The sequence below is a fragment of the Dendropsophus ebraccatus genome, chromosome 1 (genome assembly GCF_027789765.1).
Source record: "Dendropsophus ebraccatus isolate aDenEbr1 chromosome 1, aDenEbr1.pat, whole genome shotgun sequence".
Taxonomy (NCBI): Eukaryota; Metazoa; Chordata; class Amphibia; order Anura; family Hylidae; genus Dendropsophus; species Dendropsophus ebraccatus.
In genome coordinates this window covers 139,757,881-139,783,963 of record NC_091454.1, presented here as the reverse complement: position 1 = coordinate 139,783,963, position 26,083 = coordinate 139,757,881, and the positions used below count along the sequence as shown (strand labels likewise).

Here is a 26,083-nt window from a genome sequence, read left to right as displayed (position 1 = left end):
TAGGGCTATAAGCAGACTTCAGAGATTCTATTAAAACATACAGCATATATCAGGCTGCTTTACAGAAAGACAAGACTGAGTAAGAGAAATAAAAGCATGTAGATATTAGTGCAGTAGGCATACTCCCAGCTGGCATGAGGTGTCTAGAGTTTGTAGCAGCGCGGCTGGACGGGTATAAGCTGAGAATGACAGGTTGAAAAGTCGACCCTTTGGATGGACAGTCATTTGAAATTCAGGACCACAGACGTTTCTGTTCAAAATATGCATCAAAGCGGGAGAGAGCATAATCCTACGATAAAAGAAGACAAAGTTATCCCTTAGGGTTTCTTACACGATTCATTAGTATAAAGGAGAAATAAACTGTGACTGCTTATCTATGGTGCTTAGGGTTTGTTTTTCTCCATGCAGAAGATAGCATATAACTACAGAACACCAACCTAGCATCTATTAGCCTCTTCATCAGCAGTTATTCCCTACTAATAACACATCCATGAATATGCCAAGTCAGGAAATACATGCAGCCAAGCCAGATACACTTACTACACTTACTTCACAACTAGTATATGTGCATATAGGCTAAACCAGTGGCGTAGCCACCGTGGTCGCGGGGGTCGCCGCCGCGACCGGGCCCGCCACAAGGGGGGCCCGCGGGGCCCCCCGATCAATCACTCTTGTGACCGCAAGCATTGTTTTGCTTGCGGTCACAAGAGACTGGCTCCGTCTTTCCCCGGCTTCTGCGCGGCTGCCGGGGGTGTCGCGTCTTACCCCCGGCAGCGCGCGCATCCCAGAACTCCCTGCGTGCCTTGGGCCCTGACTTCCGGTTTCCGGCGCGCAGGGAGTTCTGGGATGCGCGCGCTGCCGGGGATAAGACGCGACACCCCCGGCAGCCGCGCAGCAGCCGGGGACAGACCGAAGGCGAAGGAGTGAGGATCAACGTGGGAGCGCGATGTCAGGTGAGTTAAGTTTTGTTTTTTTATCAGCCTGTACGGGTGGGGGGAAAGAGGGGGACATCTATGAGGGTGGGGGGGAAGGAGGGGGCCATTTATGAGGGTGGGGGGAAAGGAGGGGGCCATCTATGAGGGTGGGGGGAAAGGAGGGGGCCATCTATGAGGGTGGGGGGAAAGGAGGGGGCCATCTCTGAGGGTGGGGGGAAAGGAGGGGGCCATCTATGAGGGTGGGGGGAAAGGAGGGGGCCATCTATGAGGGTGGGGGGAAAGGAGGGGGCCATCTATGAGGGTGGGGGGAAAGGAGGGGGCCATCTATGAGGGTGGGGGGAAAGGAGGGGGCCATCTATGAGGGTGGGGGGAAAGGAGGGGGCCATCTATGAGGGTGGGGGGAAAAGAGGGGGCCATCTATGAGGGTGGGGGAAAGGAGGGGGGCATTTATGAGGGTGGGGGGGAAGAGGGGGGCATTTATGAGGGTGGGGGGAAAGGAGGGGGCCATCTATGAGGGTGGGGGGGGGGGGGAAAGGGGACCATCTATAAGGGAGGGAGGAAGGGGACCATCTATAAAGGGAGGGAGGAAGGGGACCATCTATAAAGGGGGGGGGGGAAAGGGGACCATCTATAAGGGAGGGGGGGAAAGGGGACCATCTATAAGGGAGGGGGGGAAGGGGACCATCTATAAGGGAGGGGGGGAAAGGGGACCATCTATAAGGGAGGGGGGGAAAGGGGACCATCTATAAGGGAGGGGGGGAAAGGGGACCATCTATAAGGGAGGGGGGGGGGGGAAGGGGACCATCTATAAGGGAGGGTGGGGGGAGAGGGGGCCATTCATAAGGGAGGGTGGGGGGAGAGGGGACCATCCATAAGGGAGGGTGAGGAGAGAGGGGGCCATCTATAAGGGAGGGGGTAGAGGGGGCCATCTATAAGGGAGGGGGTAGAGGGGGCCATCTATAAGGGAGGGGGTAGAGGGGGCCATCTATAAGGGAGGGGGTAGAGGGGGCCATCTATAAGGGAGGGGGTAGAGGGGGCCATCTATTTGGGGGGGCAACATAGGGGGAGAGGGAATACACAGAGGGGGGCATATATTAGGAGGTCACATAGAGTCAGGGCTACCCACTAAATGAGGGTGTAAAGGGGACAGTACAGATGTGCATTGTGTAGAGAGATGAGGATGGTGTCAGAGTGAGGAGACTAATATGTCTGTCTGGCAGATTCTGTGGATTCGTGGCTCGGAGAAGTTCTCATAACGGCCCAGGACGGATGGAGAAGATGATGAAAAGGAAAGAACTCCGATCAGAAAAGACGTCTCCTGTGAGTCACCTGATATAACTGCAGTGTAATGTATATGGTGTATAGAGCCTGTGTAGAGCTGGGGCCACCTCTATATGACTGGATGAGGTGATTTAGTATACTGGATTTGGTCAGTAACAATATGGTGGTGATGGTAGTGGTTGTGGTGTGGCGGTAATGTTTCCTCCCTATATACTGGTATTACTGGTAATATTGGTCTCAGTATACAGGATTTGGTCGGTAACAGTATGGCAGTAATAGGTAATATCTGTCTTGGTGTGTGTGTGTGTGTATATATATATATATATATATATATATATATATATACATACAGTGGTACCTTGGTTTAAGAGTAACTTCGTTTAAGAGCGTTTTGGTTGAAGAGCTCACAGTTTTTCAAAATTGTGACTTGGTTTAAGAGCATTGCTTTGGTTTAAGAACTTCCTGTATTGGGTGGGAGCGCGAGTGGAGAAGGGGCATGGCCTGCATAGCGGGGTCTACAGCACTGTACTCTAAACACCTTCCAAATCATAGCAGATCCCCTTCAGGCTGGGGCTTACATCAGGGGACAGGACTGTGTGGGGGGGTAATCTCTCCATAGCTGTAACCCCTCTCTCCCCGGACAGAGAGTGCTGCATGTATGTGCCCACATCTGCCCTGCTCATTCCTTCATACTCCCTGCAGTCTCTGTCCACCCTTGTGTTTCCCATCCTCTTCATTACTGTACAGTACAGAATAATAAATATATTTGGGGTGTGGAACCAATTGTCTGCATTTACATGATTTCTTATAGGAAAATTTGCTTTGGTTTAAGAGTGGATTTGGATTACAAGCACGGTCCTGGAACGAATTATGCTCATAATCCAAGGCACCACTGTACTTGGTCGTGAAAGGAGGGGGGGGGGGGGCCCCAAGTTGGCCTCTCGCACCAGGGCCCAGGAGACATTAGCTACGCCCCTGGGCTAAACGCAACACAAATATACAGCCCATGTAATACAGAGCGTAGACAAGAGTGTCGCCATTTCCAGGAAAATGAGGGGAATGACTACAGCAACTTTATTGGTCCGTGATCAGGTATTGCAGGGCTTCTCAATTTTTTTTTACTGGAGCCTCACCCAACAGAGCAATGTAATGCCTGGGCCTCACCACACAGACCAATAGGATGTCAGGACCTCAACATTTCAGGTGGAAGCTAATGCAAAAATAAAAAACTACCTTTCATTTGTTTCCTAAAGTCTGGATAGAATTAAAAGAAAGTACAAAATGACTCAGTTGACATAGATCAGCTAATGGTTAGGCTACTTATAAAGAGATCCCAATGAAGGGTGACCAATGATGTCCATATACCCTCATATTGAACTATGCAAGTTTGTGAGTCAGAACAAGTAGGAGCTCTGTAAAAGCTCATTTTGGAGTCTGTCCCTCCACCTTTGCATTCTAGGATTTGATGACGTTTGATCACTGAAAGCACAGGAACCTCCACCCTATCCATGCCCGACAAGCCATTTAACCAAACATGCCTGCACATATTACTCCATCTGTATACACACTCACCAGGTATCCAAATTCAATAGTTGAGATTTTTGCTTGCAAAATGGACCAAAGACCCCAGAAGAAATGTGAAGCCAAAGCAAACCTAGAAGGCAAAATACACAAGGTAAAGAAAGGTAAATCCAGTAAAAATAATACAAATACTCAAATACTGAAAGCACATTGTAGACTGTGTACATGTGTTTGAGATTCCCTGTGACCAATGTTCCTTCTAAACCTTTGTTGTAAGTGAGTGGGGAAGTTACAGGCAATAAAGAACTGCATCAGATACATATTAAAGGACAGCACCCTAATAATCAGCTATAAACCAGTCAGATTTGCCTGGATTCTGTGTGCAACTGGATAACATATTAAATAACTCCAGTTCTAGTGTGATAAAGGTTTACTATATCTCAGGAAGTCTAAGGTACTAAAGAGGTTAATGTCTGTATCCCTGATGGTTTAGGGTGTGAAAGAAATAATGCCAACATTGATTTCCATCTAGGGCATCGAAAAGGAGTAATGTAAGTATTTCTGATTGTCTACAGCAAAGAAGAGATTAAAGAGGGGAATTAATGGGCAGTAAATGGTTTCATTTCTGTATACCCTGTGGTCTAGGGTGGAGTACCTATCTCTTGCCATAGTAAATAGTAAAGCTAAAATAAAGCAGCAGTGTTCAGCTGAGCATTGTTATCATCCATTTCTGATGTATAACTGCCAGCTAAGGTAGATCGGCGTAAAATCTTAAAGGAGAAGTCCAGTGAAAATTTTTATTAAAGTATTGTTCTGCCTCCCAAAAGTTATTCAAATCACCAACATACACTTATTACAGGAAATGCTAAAAAAGTTTTTTTTCCCTGCACTTACTACTGCACAAAGGGTTCACTTCCTGGATGACATGGTGATGTCACTTCCTGGATAAAATGGTGATGTCACGACCCGACTCCCAGAGCTGTGCGGGCTGTGGCTGCTGGAGAGGATGATGGCAGAGGGATGCTCAGTGTCCCTCCAGTGCCCTGTGTCCCTCAGTGTCCCCCTGCCATCATCCTCTCCAGCAGCCACAGCCCACACAGCTCTGGGAGTCGGGTCGTGTTATCCAGAAAGTGAAGCCTTAATGCATTAGTAAGTGCAGGGAGAAAAAAAGCACTTTATAAGCATTTCCCGTAATAAGTGTATATTGGTGATTTGTATAAAACTTTTGAGAGGCAATACAATACTTTAATAAAAATTGTCGCCAGACTTCTCCTTTAAAAGCAGTTATCCAGGATTAAAAGTAAATTGCAGCTTCCTTCCAGAAACAGTGCTACCCTTGTCTTTAGTGTGTGTGTGTGTGTGTGGGGGGGGGGGGGGGGGGGGAAACTGCAGCTCAGTTCCATTAAAGTGAAGGGGGCCAAGTTAGAATACCACACACAAACTGAGGGCAGGTGTGGCTAAGGAGCAGTGCCCATGCCATCCATAGCTGCAGTTGGCTGTCACATATTGCTGGGCTCCCCCTACAGGTGGAGTGGAGTAACCACAGCATCTAACAGGGTGACAGAGGGAGGAGTGAAAATAAAGGAAAACAAACGACAAACAGGTTTCTTACCGATTCACTTCAGTAATCATATCAGTCTCTTGAACACGCCGCTCCTCTTCACCAAGCTCTGGACAACTTTCTAACAGGTAAGATCGGAAAAAATGAAGCTAAGGGGAAACAAAAAAAAAATCATCAATTCTATGTGATTAATCTCTTCATAGGTCTTTATAAATCATAGGATGCTGAGTTTTTTCTGCTGTAATAAACTTCTAGCTTTCTAGAGCCACCAATTGGAAAGTGCACTTGACTTCCTGTGAAATGTACACAATACTAATATTATATTCTTTGAAGAGGCATCTGACTGCACCTGGTGATCCTGACAACTGTGCTTTTGTAGCAATTTCTCATTATTTGCTTTTACTTATATAAGTTTTCTCCTATAATATTACACTGATATAGAAAATCACAGTGCACGGCCTTTCAAACTAATAGCAGTCATGTCAGCTTCATGTAGAATGCCCCCTCCTTTCTATTCTATACATACTGTGCTAGTCCCAGTCTTTTATTCTATATGTGCACTAGGTAGGTCCTTAAACCACATTACTATGCACAAGGCTTATTAAGATGTGTGACCGTTTAAACAGAGGACCCATGTTTGCCACCATTGGTGTTCGTGAAAAAATCCCTGCTTTCCCAGGAGAATTATGCCAATGACCCCTGAGGATGGATGGCAACATAAAACAAGTTGACTGGCCACTCTCTGGGTCTTTTATCCATCAATGCCAAAAAGGCCTTTGATAATATAAGTTGGGAGTGGCTACACAGGAACTTAAATTGTCACTGTTTAAATTTTTTGTAGAAATCAATAGTACAGGTGATTTTAAGAAACTTTGTAATTGGGTTTATTAGCCGAAAAATGCATCTTTATCATGAAAAAGCAGTTTGAAGCTCTCCCCCCTGTCTTCATTGTTCTCTATGGAGAGTGAAGGGGTGGAGGGAGATGAGGCACCAAAACAGGACAATAAAGAGCTAATTTACAGCTACATCGCCAGGCTCTCTCCTCTGAAGTCAGCACTGACCTCTCTGACCTCTAGGGGCTTTCGGCGGCTCCCTGCTGTGTAATCCTTTGTTCTCTGCTGGTGACTAGTCTCCCTCCTCCCTCCTCCCCTCTCCATAGGTTACACAGGGCCCAACTGATGTAAAAGAGTCAAGATTTCCTGATACTGAGCAGTGAATGAGGGAGGGGGGGGCCTGGGGAAAGTCTTTTTGAATGCAGATAGTGGCATATTTGCCTAATAAACCCATTAATAAAGTTTCTTAAAATCGCTTGGACTATAGGCATCACTGGCCAGTTTAAAGAATTTATATCCACTCTATACACTTCCCCGAATGCTAGAATTCACACTCCTGGTTTCCTCTCTGATAGCTTTCCTCTCCAAAAAGGAAAAAGGCAGGGATGCCCCTATCCCCTTTGTTTAATTCAGCGATGGAGCCTCTTGCGTGACACTTTAGATCTTCTAATATTTATTCTGGCATAAAAGTTGGTTCTGAAATCATTAAACTGACATGTTTTGCAGATGATACTTTAATATATTTAGAAAATCCAGATTTACATGTACCAGTGGTTTTAACCTCTTAAGGACGGAGCCAATTTTCGTTTTTTCCTCCTTGTGTTTAAAAGGCCATAGTATTTGCATTTTTTCCACCTAGAAACCCACATGAACCCTTATTTTTTTGTGTTACTAATTGTACTTTGCAATGGCAGACTTAAAGGGGTATTCCAGGGAAAAATCAATAAATTAGCTATGAAAAGGGTTAACCAAGGTTAACCCTTTCCTAATATCCTTACATTTCCTTAGTTGGCTGCCCAGGGAGATCACTGGTCTGGTCACGTGATTCCATGGCCGCCGATGTTCTTACTACCTGTGACGTCCTGTACCCTCTTTCCTTCCATTCCGGTCCAGTGACGTCACCAAACCCGTACTGAGCCTGCGCCCAGCTCTACTTCCTCTCGTAGACAGAGGACTGAACCCTGATTGGCTGGCTAGAGCGTACCAGCTAATCAGGGATCAGCTCTCTGCTGCCAATGAGAAAGATAGACAGCGGCAGTAAGGGTATGGCGACGATGATGTCATCACCGGACCGGCGATCTTCTGGTGACCGGGAGCACTGGCCAGACTCCACACAGCTCGAAATTGATTCCCCCCAGGGCAGGGGGTCAGGCTGTGGTCGGGCAGCGGGCGGTGAGCTATGCAGCGCTCAGTAATTGATCCCCCCCTCCGATGCCAAATACATCACCCCCTCTCCCCCTTCAAACCTTGCGTACCCCTCAGATATGCAGCGCCGGCCGGCTCTCACCTTCTCTCAGCAGCAGCTCACAGCGTTCTGTGTGGGACGGGGCTTGGTGAGCTGCTGCGCCCTGGATCTGGTTGTCTGCGCACTTCTGAGGCCGGATTCACGCATGCTCTGTAGTGCCGAGGAGTGGCGCAGGCGCACTGAGGGCATCAGCTGAGGGCATTGGCTTCAGCCCTAAGCACGCCCGCGCTGTTCCTCGGCACCACAGCGCACGCGTGAACTCAGGAGCGCACAGACCAACAGATCCAGGGCGCATGCACAAACTGGCAAGTCGGCGCGCGCGCCACTTGTCAGCAATGTCACTGGGACACAGGAGGCCGGGCCTGAATCAATATGAACGGAAAAGGAGGAGGCGTGGTAAGGTGTGCCGATGTGCGGCACGAACGCCTCGTTAATATTACTCTTTGACACTTGTATCGCAAGTTATGGGCAAGATTATGAAAAAAGCATGGCACGGTTGGCTACAAGAAAGGTACCACACACAATTATGGACACACACCTTCACTACACGGTCAGCACCTCGGGACCAGCCCAGGTGCTGACAGATTCCCTTTAACCAGTTGCCAGAAGTGTGCAGCTTCTAAGGCGGACTTGTTTCGTTGTGCATGGTCATGTTCACGTGTCCAAGAATTTTGGGACTCTATACGGCCCTATCTATCATCCACATGACGTCATGCAATACCTCTCCTTCCTATTAGCTATCTCTTCCATTTTATTAAAAAAAGATACTGCCCGTTCATCAAAAGCATTGGTTTCCTCAAAAGGCATTCACTTAACTTTATCTGGTTACTAGACACTATCCCATCTATTTCTGAAGTCATCTCTGTCTTGAAAGATATTTTTTATTGGGAACTCCTTGACATAATACGGTCCGAGGAAAAATCAACTAAAACATTTATGTCTAAATAGAAACCATTTCTAATTCATGACTGACACAGGAGAGAGAAAAAAAATGATGAATCAATTTAAAGACATATTGTGGTATTGCATGGCCGCACTAAAGAGCTCTCCAACCTTCTTAAAGGACAACTCCGGCGAAAAAATTTTTTGGCTTATTTAACACACATTACAAAGTTATATAACTTTGTAATGTGGTTAAATACCCGGTCTGGCCCCCTTCCCCCACTTTCCGACCCCCGACCCCCCACCCCGGAAGTTAAAGAATGTATACATTACCTATTACGGTCGTCACGGTCCTCTTCTCTGGTGTCGGGTGACGTCAGAGCTGGGGGGGAGTCCGGGTCTTCTTCCTCTTCGGCGTCTTCATTGAGAGTGAATGGGAGAGAAAAGGCTGCTGGTGCACATGCGCACCAGCAGCCTTTTCATTGGCTGGAGCGCATCACATGGCTTCCAGCTTGCTCAGCCCTGATTGGCTGAGCTTGCTGGAAGCCATGTGATGCGCTCCAGCCAATGAAAAGGCTGCCGGTGCGCAAGCGCACTGGCAGCCTTTTCTCTCTCATGGACCCGGAAGCAAGAGACATCGCTGGACGGCGGACGCAGGTGACGGTGAGGCGGACGAATCGAGTGGCGATCGTCACCGGAGGGATGGTGAGTATGGTGTCTGTTTTTTTTTTGGGGGGGGGGGGGTCCCGCCGGAGTTGTCCTTTAATCTTATACTCTTCTTCTATCATAAGTTATTTTGCCATATCATATTGATAGTTTTCATTGCAATATATGATTGTTTGAGGTGAAAATGTTGATTATTGTTGTTCTATTAGTGATTTATGGTAATACTGTTCTGTACGTTTCCGTATGTAATGATTTGTTAAAAAAGGCTTTTCTACAACATATTGTATTATCACCATTTTACTATACTCACATGCGCGTTACTTTCCTTATCGTTTTACTTCTAATTTCACAACTGTATGTGCCTTATTATGTCACAGCTGTCAATAAAATATATTATAAAAAAAACAAAAAAAAAAAAAACAAGGCTGAGTGTGGAGGCTTCAAGAATCTCTAAAATAAAAGCCCTGACGACCAATTTCCTATTGGCTTCAATGGGGAGCATTATTATATTGAAAAATGACTGCCTTATTTTACAGTGTGTGAACATAGCTTTAAACATAATATTAATGTGACAAGTTCATTATGCATGAATTTCAATAACTATAGATGAAAAAGAAGGGACGCTCCACATGAGAGGTGGTGGCTTACAGTTTGGAAGGGTGATTCTTTTCTTGCACGGCATTTAATAAAGGCTAAAATACGTTTTCTATATTTACCAGTGCAATAAAACTACTTGTGTGATTTCTAGTCAAATATTAAAGTACCTGCTGCTCCCGTGTGGGGTAGTCACTCAGTTGTGATTTGTAGAAGGGCCACTCGTCATGATGGTAATTATACACCCACTCACAGAAATGATTTCCTATGTCAAATCCTCTGTGGGTTAGAAAATAGAAATAACCGTAAGAATATGAGAAAGAGAAAGCATAAAACAAATACATGTAAGGAAATAAAATACAGCACCAAAGTAAAAAGAGAAGAAAAAACACTCCGGCTTATTGGCACGCAGATGGAATGTCTCACATTTTTCCAAGCTGTAACTAACACAGACAATACACACAACAGACCCACTCTTGGCCATAAGCAGCACAGCACTATTCACAGCAGCACAGCACTACACCAGGAAAGAAGACAAATACAACAAAACAGCTTGATGGGACTGTGCCAGCAAACTGAAAACAGGATACTGCACATACGTGAAATGGCCCTGCTGACTTTAATTGCCCAAATGTATTTAAGAATAATGGCTACCTATAGATAATTTCCCACACCAAGCCACATGTATATGTTCAGGAAATGACCTTAAAGTAGTCACCGGTAGACTATATTCCGGCCGTTAAAATCAATGGGGACTGTACCTGTCTATGCTTGTATTAGGCATTTTTACGGTTTGCCAAGCCATATGTGCCATGGACGACCAAACTGTTTTGAATCTACCCTAACAGGTTGTATGTACTGGTAATACCCAAGGAGCAGCTAATGAAAAGCCTCAGCTTTTAGGGTTTAGTAGACACTTCTTACACAAGATTACCCACACCAAATAAATCCCAGTACAGACACCTAGCTACATGTTGTACGAGTTATTCAAAATACAGGTCTGTGAATCTGTATGTTGGAAAATACATGGTTTAGGGATTCTGAGAAGAGGAATGAACGTGATACAGCAGTTTTGTACATTTTGCAGTGACACCACCCGAAAAAAGGTTTTACACCAAAACATTGCAAACGCTTTATGGCCGAAATGTTGCCCTGGACTTTATTTCTTTGCAACCCAACATCACTATACATCATCTCTCCCTCCTTGCACAAGTCACAAAGTCAGTCTTTGTGACACAGTACCTAAAAAAGGGAAAAACATGTCTGCTTTCTACCAGAAACAGCAACACTCCTGTTCTCAGTTTGAGTGGTGTTTTGCAGCTCCATTACACTGAAGTAAATATACTGAATCGTAATACCACACACAACCTGAGGACAGGCGTGGTGCAGTTTTTGCAAAAAAAAAGTAGCCTTTTTTTTTTTTTATTAAATCCTGGATAACCCTTTCAATATACACAGTACTTATTTATCATCATTCTGTTTTATTCCAGGTGCTCCTCACCCAGCCCGTGCACAGTGACCCAGAGGAGAGTGCTGATGGGGATTGCAATGACGCTCACTCACTACATTCGCTGGACCAAGGGTTCTCACAAATGAGCAACAAAGACTAAAGTGCTGTATGCTTTTCTGCGCAGTGTAGAAGAACAGGTCTTTGTCCGTGCAAAAAGGGTAGTGCACCACTAAATGTAGTATGTTAGTGGCCGCTACCTCAGTATTTCTTAACTGCTGTGCCAGTATAAAGTTGCAGCTCAGCTTGGCTGCCTTAACCATCAAGTACAGAAAAAAAATATATATCTATTACCATAGAATAAAAACAAACTTATTTTTGCACTGACAGGTTTGCCAGGTTTAGATATTTAAAAATATACATACCGTATAACATATATGCACCCTAGCTAAAACTGATGGTCCGAAAAGATCACTTCTGTATGCTCTAATATGAAACATGGGAAAGGACTTACAAAAGGATAAAACCTAGTAATTGCCTGTGAAAACAAGCTCAGTGCTGACTGGTCTGACCTGTAGTTGTAGCTGCTGTACTCAAAGTCAATGAGCATAAGTTTATCTGTAGGGTGGGAGGACCGAGATGACAGAAGCAGGATATTTCCTACAAGAGAAAGACACAGCCGTTACCTTCAACACGAAGAACATACCTTACAGTAGTCATCACAAAATCTATACAAAGTATATATCCTATAATTAGATTCACTGGTACGGTATAGTTGCAGTCATATGGGAATGGGTAAAAAAAATTTAAGGCCTAAAATGCCCTGTTTGTTGCTGCTCCCAACGGATATTAATGTTGGTTGGGCGTTAGTTTATTTAAATGTGTTAACGAGACTACAAACTCAGACACATCATAAATTATGATTGAATGAAAATAAAAGTGGTAAACTCAATCTTGAGGTATATGAATCACTTGGTATATATATATATATATACATACACACACAAACACACACATATAAATTTAGAGTGCACTACCTAGTTTTGCATCTAATAGAACCAGTCAATAATTGTGATTGTAGTATTAAAGGACAAGTGCCATGAAAAACTTTTTCCCAGTAATTGAAGCACATTACAAAGTTATATAACTCTGTAATGTGCTTCAATCACCTATCTGCCCCCCTTCCCTGTCTTTTCCCCCTCCACCCCCCACCAGGAAGTGTCCTAAATCACAAAGACCTGATTACTGTCGTCACCGTCACCAGGCAGCTCCTTCTTGTGAGGATCATCAGCAGGAGGGCTGCTCTAGGTCCTGTTACACCAGCCTCCCCCTCCTTGTCAGGTGACTCTGCTTGCTCAGCTTATCTTCTCTAGTGACATGACTCCTTCACTGAGTCCAGGGCAGCAGGAGAGAGGGTATGAGGGGAGGGGGGAGCTGCCTATGTGCCGGAGTCAGTCTGAGGGAAGATAAGCAAGTGAGATGTGACAAGTGATGGCTTGCAGTTGTTCAGCCAATGGGAGCTGAGCAAGCTGTCACCTGACAAGGCAGGGGAGGGGGAGGTTAGTGTAACAGGAGAAGGAGCTGAGAGAAGAGCTTGGTGACGGTGACGACAGTAATCAGGTCTGTGTGAGTCAGGACACTTCCTGGTGGGGGCTGGAGGGGGGAAAAGACAGGGAAGGGAGGCAGATAGGTGATTGAAGCATATTACAGAGTTATATAACTTTGTAATGTGCTTCAATTACTGGGAAAAAGTTTTTTATGGCACTTGTCCTTTAAGAATGGTAGGCTCTCCAGAAGTTATATGTTTTGTTTATATAATATTAAAAATACAAGAAAACATAGAACACAGTATCAGTTATGTAAACAGTATAAAGAAAATAAAAAATATATATATAAAATATCAAAAACATAAACGACATAAGACTATCTGTATCTTATTTACAGCAATGCAGGGCCCTTGCATGCTGTGCATACAGTTTCTGAGTTTCTGATGTTAATTGAAATTGCCGCTCTTAGTATACATATATTTAGCTTCGTTAAGAATAAAACAGGTGGTGTCTCCTATTAAGTGATATTACAGATGATACATATCTTCATAGTATATAGTGTGGTTATCATAAGGTGGATGACCACTGCTCATTGCTCCTGTAGTCCTCTCAGGGTATGGGTAGTTGTGGACTCTGTAATAAATGCTGGAGCCGGCCTTGTCTCTGCATCCGCAGGTGCTGGCTGTGCATGTGCAGCAGAATCATGCGCTGTCAGGTAGCGTTCACCTCGCTAGCGTGCAGCGTCCATGTAGGCTGATCAGCACTTTACAGGGCTCTCCCCCTTACACTATCTGGTAAGGTTTCAGTGTGAGGCCTGTATCCGGCACGAGCGCTGTGATGTTGCATAAAAGATCAACTGTTTCGGGATTGCGGCATACATATCAGGATACAAATAGCTTATGTTTTAACACTGCAACTTCTTTAGACGCGTTTCAGGACAGCACTATATATCCTTTCCTCAGCTTGTTGCCTTGTTGCACCTTATGATAACCACACTATACTATGAAGATATGTATCATCTATAACTTCACTTACTAATAGGACTTGGTAAAAAAATAGTACACACTAATTTATTATATATATATATATATATATATATATATATATATATATATATATATATATATATATATACACATACACACACACACACACTGTGTATATTATATATATATATACCAACAAAACACAACAATCACTGAACTCAGGGAGAACAGTGAAAAATTCTAATGGAGTACTCATTTACGAGTCTCCATTGATTGTCCCATACAAAATTTAAATACGCAAAAAAGGGGTCCGTGGAGCCTCAAAAAAACGGGAATAGCCAGATATCCCTCTCTCCAGAGAATGGAGACTCGTAAATGAGTACTCCATTGGAATTTTTCACTGTTCTCCCTGAGTTCAGTGATTGTTGTATTTTGTTGGTCTATTTATCATTGCCCCAGTAGCCAGAATCCTGCTCCACACTGACGAGGGGCAAATACCCCGAAACTGCAGTCTGTGGATGGATGCCTAGCCTTGGTAACCCTTGTCTTGTGTCGTTATACTCGCCACAGAGTTAGACTTTGACTCACAGGGGCCACCCTGGTGTTTCCCTATTTAGGTCCTAAAGCTCGCAACAGAGTGAGGACCTGAGGGACTACGTATCAGGGTGGTTTGGTGCTCTCCCCACTAGGAGGCACCCCTTGGCAATGGGCTTCCTTCTCTGGAGAGAGGGATATCTGGCTATTCCCGTGTTTTGAGACTCGTAACTGAGGCTCCACGGAACCCTTTTTGCGTATATATTATATATATACATATACACACACACACACACACACTCTAAGAGCTGCAATTTCAATTAACATCATATGCACAGCATGCAATGGCCCTGCATTGCTGTAAATAAGATACAGAGTCTGGGATACTGTGTTCTATATTCTGATATTCTATGTTCTTGTATTTTTAATATTATATAAACAAAATATATAACTTCTGTAAAGCCTTCAATTATTTTAAATTTTAATTGGTGGGTTTCTGAGTGATCAGATTTCCAGTCAGAACAAATGAGAAGAGGCATGTTTTATAGAAGTATATATAGGATGTCACCTGCAGAAAACAGACGAGGAGAAAAGCATGCAGCCAAGTGTTTCTTTCCACGCGTTCTAGAGATTTGTGCGGGTCTGAATAAGTCTCTAGGACATTTTTTTTAAGTGACACTTTATCCTTTAATACATGTACCATAAAAGATTAACATTGAATACTTTGGCCCACAGAATTTTAGTGATCAATGTAACTCAACCAAAAAATATTATGCAAGGGTACATGTTGGTCCAATATTCACAAAGGAAAGTTTCCCTGTAGTAGACATGCAAGAAATATCAAAACATACCAGTCACCAAACCTCAAGAAAAAAAAATATATATAAATCACGGTACATTTTTTTTTTTTTTTTTACAATAGTTTACACTTGTATAGCCATGTTAATTAATACCGCTCCAACTTCATCAAATGTGGAGAACAAAAACAAGATCTTCTCTTAACAAAAGCGCATTCATGCCAGACATCAATGAGTATGATGTATAAATTAGACTACAGTATGTCTAGACCATTCACAGACCTGCTAGATCAGGGATGGGAACCTTTTCTCTCGAGGGCCAGTTTAGCATTTATAAAATCATTTGCGGGCCATACACTACTTGGCCATTTAATGTTATACTGTGCGCGGCAGTGACATAGTGTGGGTTGGCAGCAACCGGGGCAAGGCAAAGTATTGCTCCCTCCCAGATGCCCCTGCTATTGAAGTTAACCCCCTGTGATGCCCCTGGTAGCTGTAGATAAACCCCCCCAGTGAAATCCCTGGTAGTTGTAGTTATCACCCTCCTCACACACAGTGGTGCCCTGGTAGTCAGTACCAGCGCTGGCCAGGTGCTCCGCCTTCTTCTGCAGCCTGTGCCAGAGCAGCAGGCTGCTGAGCTAACTAAAGGCCATATTTACACAGGCGCCAGCGTGACAGGTTACCTCTCGCTTCCTCAACGTTCCCCGTTCGTTGTATTTGCCATAGCAGGCACAGACATCGAGGGGGGGAGGGGTAGCCGTGGAGAGAGCGGCGGTCTGCTCCTGCCGCTCATATTTTGCGGAGTGTTTCACGGCAGACCGTCGATGTGCTGTTATCTTTTTTTTCAGCTTGTTGATCTAATTGTGTCAGCATAATGCATGCCAGCTGATTGTGACCTTTCAACAAGTGAGTATCAGGCCGGAATGGTTGGTAGTCAGCCAAGTATGGCCGATAATCGCTTTGTGTAATAGAGCCTTAAGTGATTTGCTTCATTATTACTGTATATTTGCGCATCTCTATAGGATATATCTATTATTTACAGAAATTCATTAGAAACCTAACTAAGTGTGCCGTCACACCTACCGGATCCACAGCGGATCTCACTTCTGCGGATTCGAAGCGAGAACTGCTGCGTATCCAGCACCATTGACCCCCTATGATAGCACATACTCGCAGCGGGATTGACATCCCGCTGTCAGTATGTGCTTTAACCCCCCCCGCAGCCACATCCCCATCCCCGGCCGCATCAGTCTATCCCCGGCGCATCCCCCCATTCCCGGCCACATCCTTCAGCCTGCCGCCGCCCGCATCTCCGATCCCCGGCGCATCCCCCCCATCCCCGGCAACATTCTTCAGCCCGGCGCATCCCCCCACCAAGAGCATACAGTACCTGCTCGGCGGCGCGGCTGCAGTGAGGCTGCTGGCTCCAGTCCCGCTCAGATCAGCTGAGCGGGACCGGAGCCGGGAGCCTCACTGCAGCCGCACCGCCGAGCAGGTACTGTATGCTCTCGGCGGCGGGCTGCGGCCAGGGATGGGAGGATGCGCCAGGGATAGACTAATGCGGCCGAGTATTGACTAATGTGGCCGAGGATGGTAGATTCGGGCGGCAGGGCTGCGGGAAGCGGGGGGGTTAAAGCACATACTGACAGCGAGAAGTCCAGAGTGGACTTGGAGTGGATGATGGCAGGGGGACACAGGGCACTGAGCATCCCTCTGCCATCATCCTCTCCAGCAGCAGCAGCCACAGCCGCATAGCTCTGGGAGTCGGGTCGTGACATCACCATTTTATCCAGGAAGTGAAGCCTTGATGCAGTAGTAAGCGCAGGGAAAAAAAAGCATTTCCTGTAATAAGTGTATATTGGTGATTTGTATAACTTTTGCTGTACTTCTCCTTCAACAAGGCTCAATTAATCGTGTGGGTATTTAAATGTATTGGATAGCTGCAAAATAGTTTGCAAATATTAACAGCTCGTTCACATTCTGCAGTGCACCAAGTGGTACTTGAACTTAAGATAGCTCAATCTGCACCACTGTTTCAAGCATCAAACTTGTACTACAAAACTATGCTTACTTATGGGCAGTGTTTGGCAATACTCTCCCATTTCATCACAGGAAATGGTGCTATGCACATTACTCATGTTTACAATAGGAAACTCTGCTCCAACAATTGTTGAAAGGCCTCAAATGCTAAGAAAAATGGGTATTGACTGAGGGCTTCTAGTAGGAGGAGATGGTCACCCACCTTCTTGCACATCATTGTGGCAAAATACAACAGGAGAAGGTGTGGATTCCAGCAGGAGCCTGTAAAGATAAGAGGCAGTAAGGTGGAGTCAATAAACAGTATCCCCATGTGACCAACTATTCTATGGAGGATGCAAAATTATTTGCAGCTGCTTTGTCTTACGTAAGACTTTTCATTTCTTCCTCCAATTGAAAACTCTTCAGTTTGTTAAACTTCTCCACCAGATCAGCCTTTGTAAAGGATAGAGAGGAAATCTGAGACATGTACCTAGAAGAGAGTGTAATGCACACTGAGCAGTTACCAGACATCAGTGATGTGTTCCTGTAAATGCAAGCAGCTGGAATGCTGCTGAAGTCTCACAAGTGACTCTTATTCCAATTACAAAGCAAAAAGCATTGCACAACTAGCAAATACAGTTCTTGTACATTCCAGTCCCAGAACGGCCGAGTACAAGTCACCATTCTGTGCAAAATATTACAAATATGACAACTGGGCAAAGTGCAGATGATAAGTTTTGGGGTAGCTGCAGCACTGTGCAGAAGTTCAAGCAGGTGTGGAAAAATGCTTGATTACATTGCCTCTAATTTTTTATTCTGTAGCAGGACCACAGCCCCAAACATACAGCCAATGTCATTAAGAATGACGTGAAGCTCAAAGAAGAACAAGGAGCTCTGGAAGTGATAATATTGGCCCTACAGTTCTCTGATCTCAACATTATGGTGTCAGTCTGAGATTACATGAAGAGACAGAACTGTTTGAGCAAGCCTACATCCACAGATATGTGGTTAGTTCTCCAAGATGTCTGGAACAACCTCCCTGCTGAGTTCCTTCATAAACCATGTGTAAGTGTACCCAGAAGTATTGATAATGCTATGAAGGCAACAGGCGGTCACATCAATCTATTATTTGATCTAGATTTCTCTTCATTCACTTTGCATTTTTTTTTATTAATTAAAATGAACTATTCATACTTCTATTACTGAAAGTGTTCTTACTTTGTAGCTTTTTTCCATCTGCCTGAGCTTTCAATGCTGCTGCGTTTGAACTGAAGTCAATGACATACAAGTAAAAAGCCGTGTGTTTGTTGCAATGACCTTAGACTACCTTAGCAGAGGAAAAGACAAGTTGTCACAGACAAAAAAAATATTAAGGGAGTTGAGCTTTTGCAGTTCTGCATACTGGTGGTAAACATACTAAGTAAGGCTGAGATCACACTGCATTTTTCCATACGTTATACCAGGTTTACTGTTTAATTATACAAGTTAAATGAACAGCAAAAACAGTGTGAACCCAGCCTTAGGGTCCTATTACACGGAGCGATTTTTAACGACTAACTAAAAACAATCGCAAACAAGATTGTTTATCGTTAACCTGAAGTCGTTCACCATATTACACAGAACGATAGTCGTTAGTTACGATCGTTACTACAATCGTTTTTGCCATCGTTACTATGTTCGTTTACTCCATCTGATCCCAGCAATACAATGAACGATTAGTGAACAAATGCGGAACTTGAGCGAATAAATGTGGAATTACAGCGAACGGTTAACAATAATTTTAGGTTCAGATCTAAATCAAAGATCAACGGCATACGAACGATTTGTCGATCGTTGCCTGCAATTACACAGAACGATTATCGTTTAAATTCGAACGATATAACGATTTTTTCACACAATAACTGTCCCGTGTAATAGGGCCCTTAGTCCAGTCACAGGTAGTATTGACTATAACTTAAATATCCTGAACTGGATATTATGTAATATAATACAGCCGCGGTTAAAAGGAATCAGAAAATTATTACAAGGATGAAAAACTTACTTTTCCATAGTGCTGAACAGCCACACCGGTTTTTTGTTGAATGGCATCTCCATCATGTGGAACCTAGCCAACTTCTGAGCAATCTCACTAGAAATCTCAGGAACACTAAGTTCTGAGGTCACCAGTCTACGACTCTGAACAAAACAAATACTAACATTTCAGTGACATTCTATAAACTGATGAAAACATGCTAACGTGTGCCCAAAGCCTCACTGAATACCATTTTAATTGAGTTAAATGCGTAATAAGGCTGGCCACACACTGTAGACAGCTGTCATCTATTATTCCCAACCCCACCATACCTATGCATGTGTTCCCTATGGTTAGAGCAGGGTATGCCGCTGTCTGTCTGGCCAGTTGGCCTATCACTTTCAGATTTTTGAAACATATGATGCTGTATGTTGGCCAACAGGATTATATGCCAACCCGCATCTGACCTCCAATTCAGACAAACGCTATAATAAAATGGCTCTCCAGCAGTGTCTCACCGGAATGTACTCTTCCAGACGACCCTGTGGAAAAACACCATACAGACGGGGACCCAATGAGCGCTCGGCAAGGATCGCAAACATTACACTCTCCAGAACCAGAGAGTCTACGCCCTGCAAAACATAAAGAAACATCTTTGTTTAGACAGAGCCACCGTTATTCACATTGTCGCATATATACAAAGTACTGAAATACATGTGTATCAGAAAAATACATCACCTGCAGGATGGCTCCATAGAGCCGCAGCAGCACTTGTCGTGGCTCTGTGGATTGTGTTTGGACGGTGTCTACGAGACTACACTTATACAGCAGGTTACTAAGACCACCACTGAAAGACAAACATGGTACAATGGTTAGGGTCAACACAAAGACACTTAAAGAACAACACACAAGATGAACTAAGATCTGAAAATTCCTGTCATAAATTAAGAAAGAAAACCCGCACAGAATCCCAAAGACTCCTATACACCTCTGTCCCTTCTACTCAACAGGTGGAGGTTGCTTTACAAAAGGTGCAGTTGAGAAAATATTTCTATGGGCTGAATTTATGTTACACATACACTGAGGATATATCTAGGCAGACCATCCAAGCGTTCCATTACCTCTATGTAATCCTGTAAATGGCATTAGACAAGTCCCATTTCTAACCATGCTATGCAGTGTTAGGATTACGTCACTTAGGCCACATGTCCCAGAAAACACTGGACGCACATTCTCTTTGCTGAATCTCACCCCTTTAATGTACAGAGATGAGAACTACAGTACAATCCACATGTAACATATGTGGATGCTAATGTGGCACTGCTGCAGATTTATGGCAGAACCTGTGGTGGAAACATCTGCGGCATATGGACCTGTCCCTAAGATGGGAGGACATGAAGTACTTTGGTCAGTATCTTTAGCCAAAACCAAAACAAAGGAAAAATTTACAAATCTTTCCATTATAGTTTTTCTGTGTCAGCTACACTGGTTTTGGCTACAAATAGAATGTGTGAGCTCAGCCTTAAAGGGGCACTACAAAAACATGGCCACTATCTTCCAGCACCAGACAGCACCATTCTTGTCTAAAGTTCAGGTGTGGTTTGCATCTAAAGGGGGTTATCCGGTGTTACAAAAACATGGCCACTTTCTTTCAGAGACAACACGACTCTTGTCTTCAGTTCAGGTGCGATTTGCAATTACGCTCCATTCACTTCAATGGAACTGCGCAGCAAAACTCCACTCAAGCTGGAGACAAGTCTCTGGAAGAAAGTGGCCATAGTATGTAGCTGCTGTATGACATTTCCAGCAGTTGATTCACTATTTCCCCATGACCTTGCAGCTACCTTCATGAAACTGCAGGGGAACACATAGGAAGAGGGCTGTAATGGAAAACCTCAGCCAGTGGGCCACAACAACATGAAGACAGACAGTAACATGTGATAGGAATCTGCTCAACCATCTCTGTTTATAGGGCCATGTTGCCAAACTGTAATACTACCAAGAAGGTACTCCCATCTGATATGACATTCTTGGTATGGTGACAATAGATGCCATAAACGTCTGATGGTGGAGGTTCCAGTTGTAAGACCCCTTCATTTCTGTGGAGCAGTCCTGAGAAGAACAGACAAGGTGGTGGCGCACCTATATAGCCACCTTCTCTGTAGTTTATGGGAGTAACGGATACCGCCAAGAGTTTGCATGTCCTATATGCATTGGCATGCATACAATAATATAACTTTCAAAGTCTAAATCAACAGTAGATGTAATATAAAGCAAGTTTGCAATTTACATTCATCACAGTGTACCCTTGATTTATACAGCCTACACTTATGAACCTTACTAATAGTCTAGAAGAACAGGGTGGAGACTGTGTCATTACAGCAGACAGGACGCTGTATAACTGCTATTATCTATCCTATATACGTGACAGGAGTAAGATGGCGGGGGAGGTCACTGGTTACGGCACAAGGGACTGGTCTATCATCTGTAGACTTTGCACTTGCCATGTAAACAGAGGTCACTGTCAGAGCTAGTGCTGAGCAGGGGGGAAAGCAGCAAATAACACATCAGCAGCACTGTGCTAAGGTCAGCAGATAGGAAACAGAGAGCACGTGGGATATGATCATGTGTTCTTCTAGGAGATGTCGCAGTTTACAGACTATCTGCACACCAGCACTGTGAGCATCTCCCCTCCAAATAAAGGGGCTATTAATGTATTCTCCATGTATACCAGCGGCACATCTACAGGATACTGGATCACACTACATAGAGTATGTCCCTAAAGGCAGGGACTCATATTGTTAGTCACCCAGCCACACTTACTGCTGGGCTTCCCTTAGAACTAACCACAGAGATGTAGTATTGAAGGGGGAGTTCACCCAAAAAATGTTGTCTTTTAAATCAATTGGTCCCAGCAAGTGCCAGAGATTTGTAATTTACTTCTATAAAAAAAAAAAAAAAATCTCAATTCTTCCAGTACTTATCAGCTGCTGTATGTCCTGCAGAAAGTGGTGTATTCTTTCCAGTCTGACACCGTGCTCTCTTCTGCCACCTTTGTCAATGTCATGAACTGTCCAGAGCTGTAGAAAATCCCCATAGAAAACTTCTCCTGCTCTCCAGACTGGAGGATACGCAGGACATACAGCAGCTGATAAGTACTGGAAGACAAGAGATTTTTAATAGAAGTAAATCACAAATCTATTACCATCTACATACATGGGGTCATGCCTTTAACCACATTCACATGTGTGTAATGCAAATTTCAGCCCACTGGTCTAATGACCCCAACCTAGAGCATGCTAGATCATGTCCGTATTATACAGCCCAGGGGTACGTCCAGACAGGGCAGGGGCGCGTCCACACAGGGTAGAATTACTCATCAACAGATGCCGCCACAAATCCACAAGGGACTCTGCAGGTGTTACATGTGGCTTCTCTCATCACTGACCAGGTGAAAGGTGACGCATTGTCCGAAACCTATCAATGTGTATTGTGCTGGAACATGGTGTATGTGGGCTGTGCAAAGTAAGCAGGAAAAACCTGCCGTGTCTGAACTCCGCTCCATCTACATAAGGTGGAAACAATCCTCAGAGATGGCAGGTCTGTGTGTACTGGAGATGATAGATTGTTAGAGGGCAATGAAAGCTTGTGCCAATCTACCCCATATACAGTGTGACGGCTGATCAGGTCTGCTGTAAGACTCTGTTCACACCAGCATTGAGGCCTCTACCAGACGCAGCCCATCCTGACAGACCCCATTAAAGGGATTCTCCCAGGAAGACCAGCCGGACATATGTCTATGTTACCAGACAACACAGAGTGAGTAGAGATGGTCCGAACCGAGTTTGGTTCGGGTTCGTACGAACCCGAACCCTCGGTAATGATTCCCGCTGTCTGCCCGCTCCTTGCAGCGGGCGGATCCAGCGGGAGGACCGCCTGGAAAACTGGGATACAGCCACAGCCATAGGCTGTATCCCAGTTTTCCAGGCGTTACTCCCGCTGGATCTGCCCGCTCGGGAATCTGCTGCCGAGCGTTCGGGTTCATACGAACCTTCGGACCATCCCTAAGAGTGAGGCCAGTCGGCTGCTCGTCGTGGTGTTAGTGAGGCCAGTCGGCTGATCGCCGTGGTGTTAGTGAGGCCAGTCGGCTGATCGCCGTGGTGTTAGTGAGGCCAGTCGGCTGATCGCCGTGGTGTTAGTGAGGCCAGTCGGCTGATCGCCGTGGTGTTAGTGAGGCCAGTCGGCTGATCGCCAGGGTGTAAGTGAGGCCAGTCGGCTGATCGCCATGGTGTTAGTGAGGCCAGTCGGCTGATCGCCATGGTGTTAGTGAGGCCAGTCGGCTGATCGCCATGGTGTTAGTGAGGCCAGTCGGCTGATCGCCATGGTGTTAGTGAGGCCAGTCGGCTGATCGCCATGGTGTTAGTGAGGCCAGTCGGCTGATCGCCATGGTGTTAGTGAGGCCAGTCGGCTGATCGCCATGGTGTTAGTGAGGCCAGTCGGCTGATCGCCATGGTGTTAGTGAGGCCAGTCGGCTGATCGCCTTGGTGTTAGTGAGGCCAGTCGGCTGATCGCCATGGTGTTAGTGAGGCCAGTCGGCTGATCGCCATGGTGTTAGTGAGGCCAGTCGGCTGCTCGCCATGGTGTTAGTGAGGCCAGTCGGCTGCTCGCCAGGGGGTTAGTGAGGCCAGTCGGCTGCTCGCCATGGTGTTAGTGAGGCCAGTCGGCTGCTCGCCATGGTGTTAGTGAGGCCAGTCGGCTGCTCGCCATGGTGTTAGTGAGGCCAGTCGGCTGCTCGCCATGGTGTTAGTGAGGCCAGTCGGCTGCTCGCCATGGTGTTAGTGAGGCCAGTCGGCTGCTCGCCATGGTGTTAGTGAGGCCAGTCGGCTGCTCGCCATGGTGTTAGTGAGGCCAGTCGGCTGCTCGCCATGGTGTTAGTGAGGCCAGTCGGCTGCTCGCCATGGTGTTAGTGAGGCCAGTCGGCTGCTCGCCATGGTGTTAGTGAGGCCAGTCGGCTGCTCGCCATGGTGTTAGTGAGGCCAGTCGGCTGCTCGCCATGGTGTTAGTGAGGCCAGTCGGCTGATCGCCATGGTGTTAGTGAGGCCAGTCGGCTGATCGCCATGGTGCTAGTGAGGCCAGTCGGCTGATAGCCTTGGTGTTAGTGAGGCCAGTCGGCTGCTCGCCATGGTGTTAGTGAGGCCAGTCGGCTGCTCGCCATGGTGTTAGTGAGGCCAGTCGGCTGCTCGCCATGGTGTTAGTGAGGCCAGTCGGCTGCTCGCCATGGTGTTAGTGAGGCCAGTCGGCTGCTCGCCATGGTGTTAGTGAGGCCAGTCGGCTGCTCGCCATGGTGTTAGTGAGGCCAGTCGGCTGCTCGCCATGGTGTTAGTGGGCCAGTCGGCTGATCGCCATGGTGTTAGTGAGGCCAGTCGGCTGATCGCCATGGTGTTAGTGAGGCCAGTCGGCTGATCGCCATGGTGTTAGTGAGGCCAGTCGGCTGATCGCCATGGTGTTAGTGAGGCCAGTCGGCTGATCGCCATGGTGTTAGTGAGGCCAGTCGGCTGATCGCCATGGTGTTAGTGAGGCCAGTCGGCTGATCGCCATGGTGTTAGTGAGGCCAGTCGGCTGATCGCCATGGTGTTAGTGAGGCCAGTCGGCTGATCGCCATGGTGTTAGTGAGGCCAGTCGGCTGATCGCCATGGTGTTAGTGAGGCCAGTCGGCTGATCGCCATGGTGTTAGTGAGGCCAGTCGGCTGATCGCCATGGTGTTAGTGAGGCCAGTCGGCTGATCGCCATGGTGTTAGTGAGGCCAGTCGGCTGATCGCCATGGTGTTAGTGAGGCCAGTCGGCTGATCGCCATGGTGTTAGTGAGGCCAGTCGGCTGATCGCCATGGTGTTAGTGAGGCCAGTCGGCTGATCGCCATGGTGTTAGTGAGGCCAGTCGGCTGATCGCCATGGTGTTAGTGAGGCCAGTCGGCTGATCGCCATGGTGTTAGTGAGGCCAGTCGGCTGATCGCCATGGTGTTAGTGAGGCCAGTCGGCTGATCGCCATGGTGTTAGTGAGGCCAGTCGGCTGATCGCCATGGTGTTAGTGAGGCCAGTCGGCTGATCGCCATGGTGTTAGTGAGGCCAGTCGGCTGATCGCCATGGTGTTAGTGAGGCCAGTCGGCTGATCGCCATGGTGTTAGTGAGGCCAGTCGGCTGCTCGCCATGGTGTTAGTGAGGCCAGTCGGCTGCTCGCCATGGTGTTAGTGAGGCCAGTCGGCTGCTCGCCATGGTGTTAGTGAGGCCAGTCAGCTGATCTCCATCGTGGCCCCCTCTCTGATGGCACAGCCCCTATACCTGGATATTGTAGAGCACTGCAAACCATGCTAGTCCACGTGGCCCAGGAGACGCACAAGTGTGAACAGCAGCCCTTCCGTCAGTGTAACTGCAGGGGACATTACCTGACCACGGAGACCCTCATGTGCTCGGGCCCGATGCTCCGCCACGCCCCCCGCAGGTACTCCCGGCACAGAGTGTACGCTCTCCTCCGCAGCTCCTCGCTCAGCTCCAGCCGGCGCCCCCCGGGGGACAGCGGTACCGCAGCCCCGTTAGCGGAGGCCATGGCTCACTATGCGGCTGCTCTCCTGGCCCGGCGTCACTGACAGCCCGTGTAATCTGACTCTGCACAGTGACAGCAGCAGAGCGGCCACCCCATCATCTGCTCAGCAGGGGGCATGCCGGGGACTAGATGCCATCCCGCCCCCTGCAGGAGCTACTAATAGAGCACCGGTACCGCACGTCACAGCGCCGTCATTCTAGTGACCGTCACATACAGCTACACACACAATTAGGGTACTAGTGATACTATTTCAACTCAACTCGTCAGACCGGAAGTCAGGATCTATCGACTGACATCTTTTCTGGCCAATCAGAACGTGGACCCGCCCACTATCTGTACATCATTCTGACAAGCTAGCGGACTACGGCCTTGGCGCAGTCACGTGATCTACACAACAACTCTATGG

General features: G+C 46.3%; 1 protein-coding gene across 1 annotated transcript; it reads right to left on the bottom strand.

Moving 5' to 3' along the window:
• Window positions 1–25,956, bottom strand: CHKB (choline kinase beta). The gene is made up of 11 exons (XM_069979906.1): window positions 25,520–25,956; window positions 19,818–19,926; window positions 19,598–19,711; window positions 19,110–19,243; window positions 17,454–17,558; window positions 17,292–17,350; window positions 11,758–11,845; window positions 9,909–10,017; window positions 5,350–5,447; window positions 3,789–3,870; window positions 1–289 (listed from the first exon to the last, which is right to left on the bottom strand). The coding sequence occupies exons 1-11, from the start codon at window positions 25,678–25,680 to the stop codon at window positions 233–235; spliced, it is 1,116 nt and encodes a 371-aa protein (XP_069836007.1). The 5' UTR covers window positions 25,681–25,956; the 3' UTR covers window positions 1–232.
• Window positions 25,957–26,083: the final 127 nt, after the last annotated feature.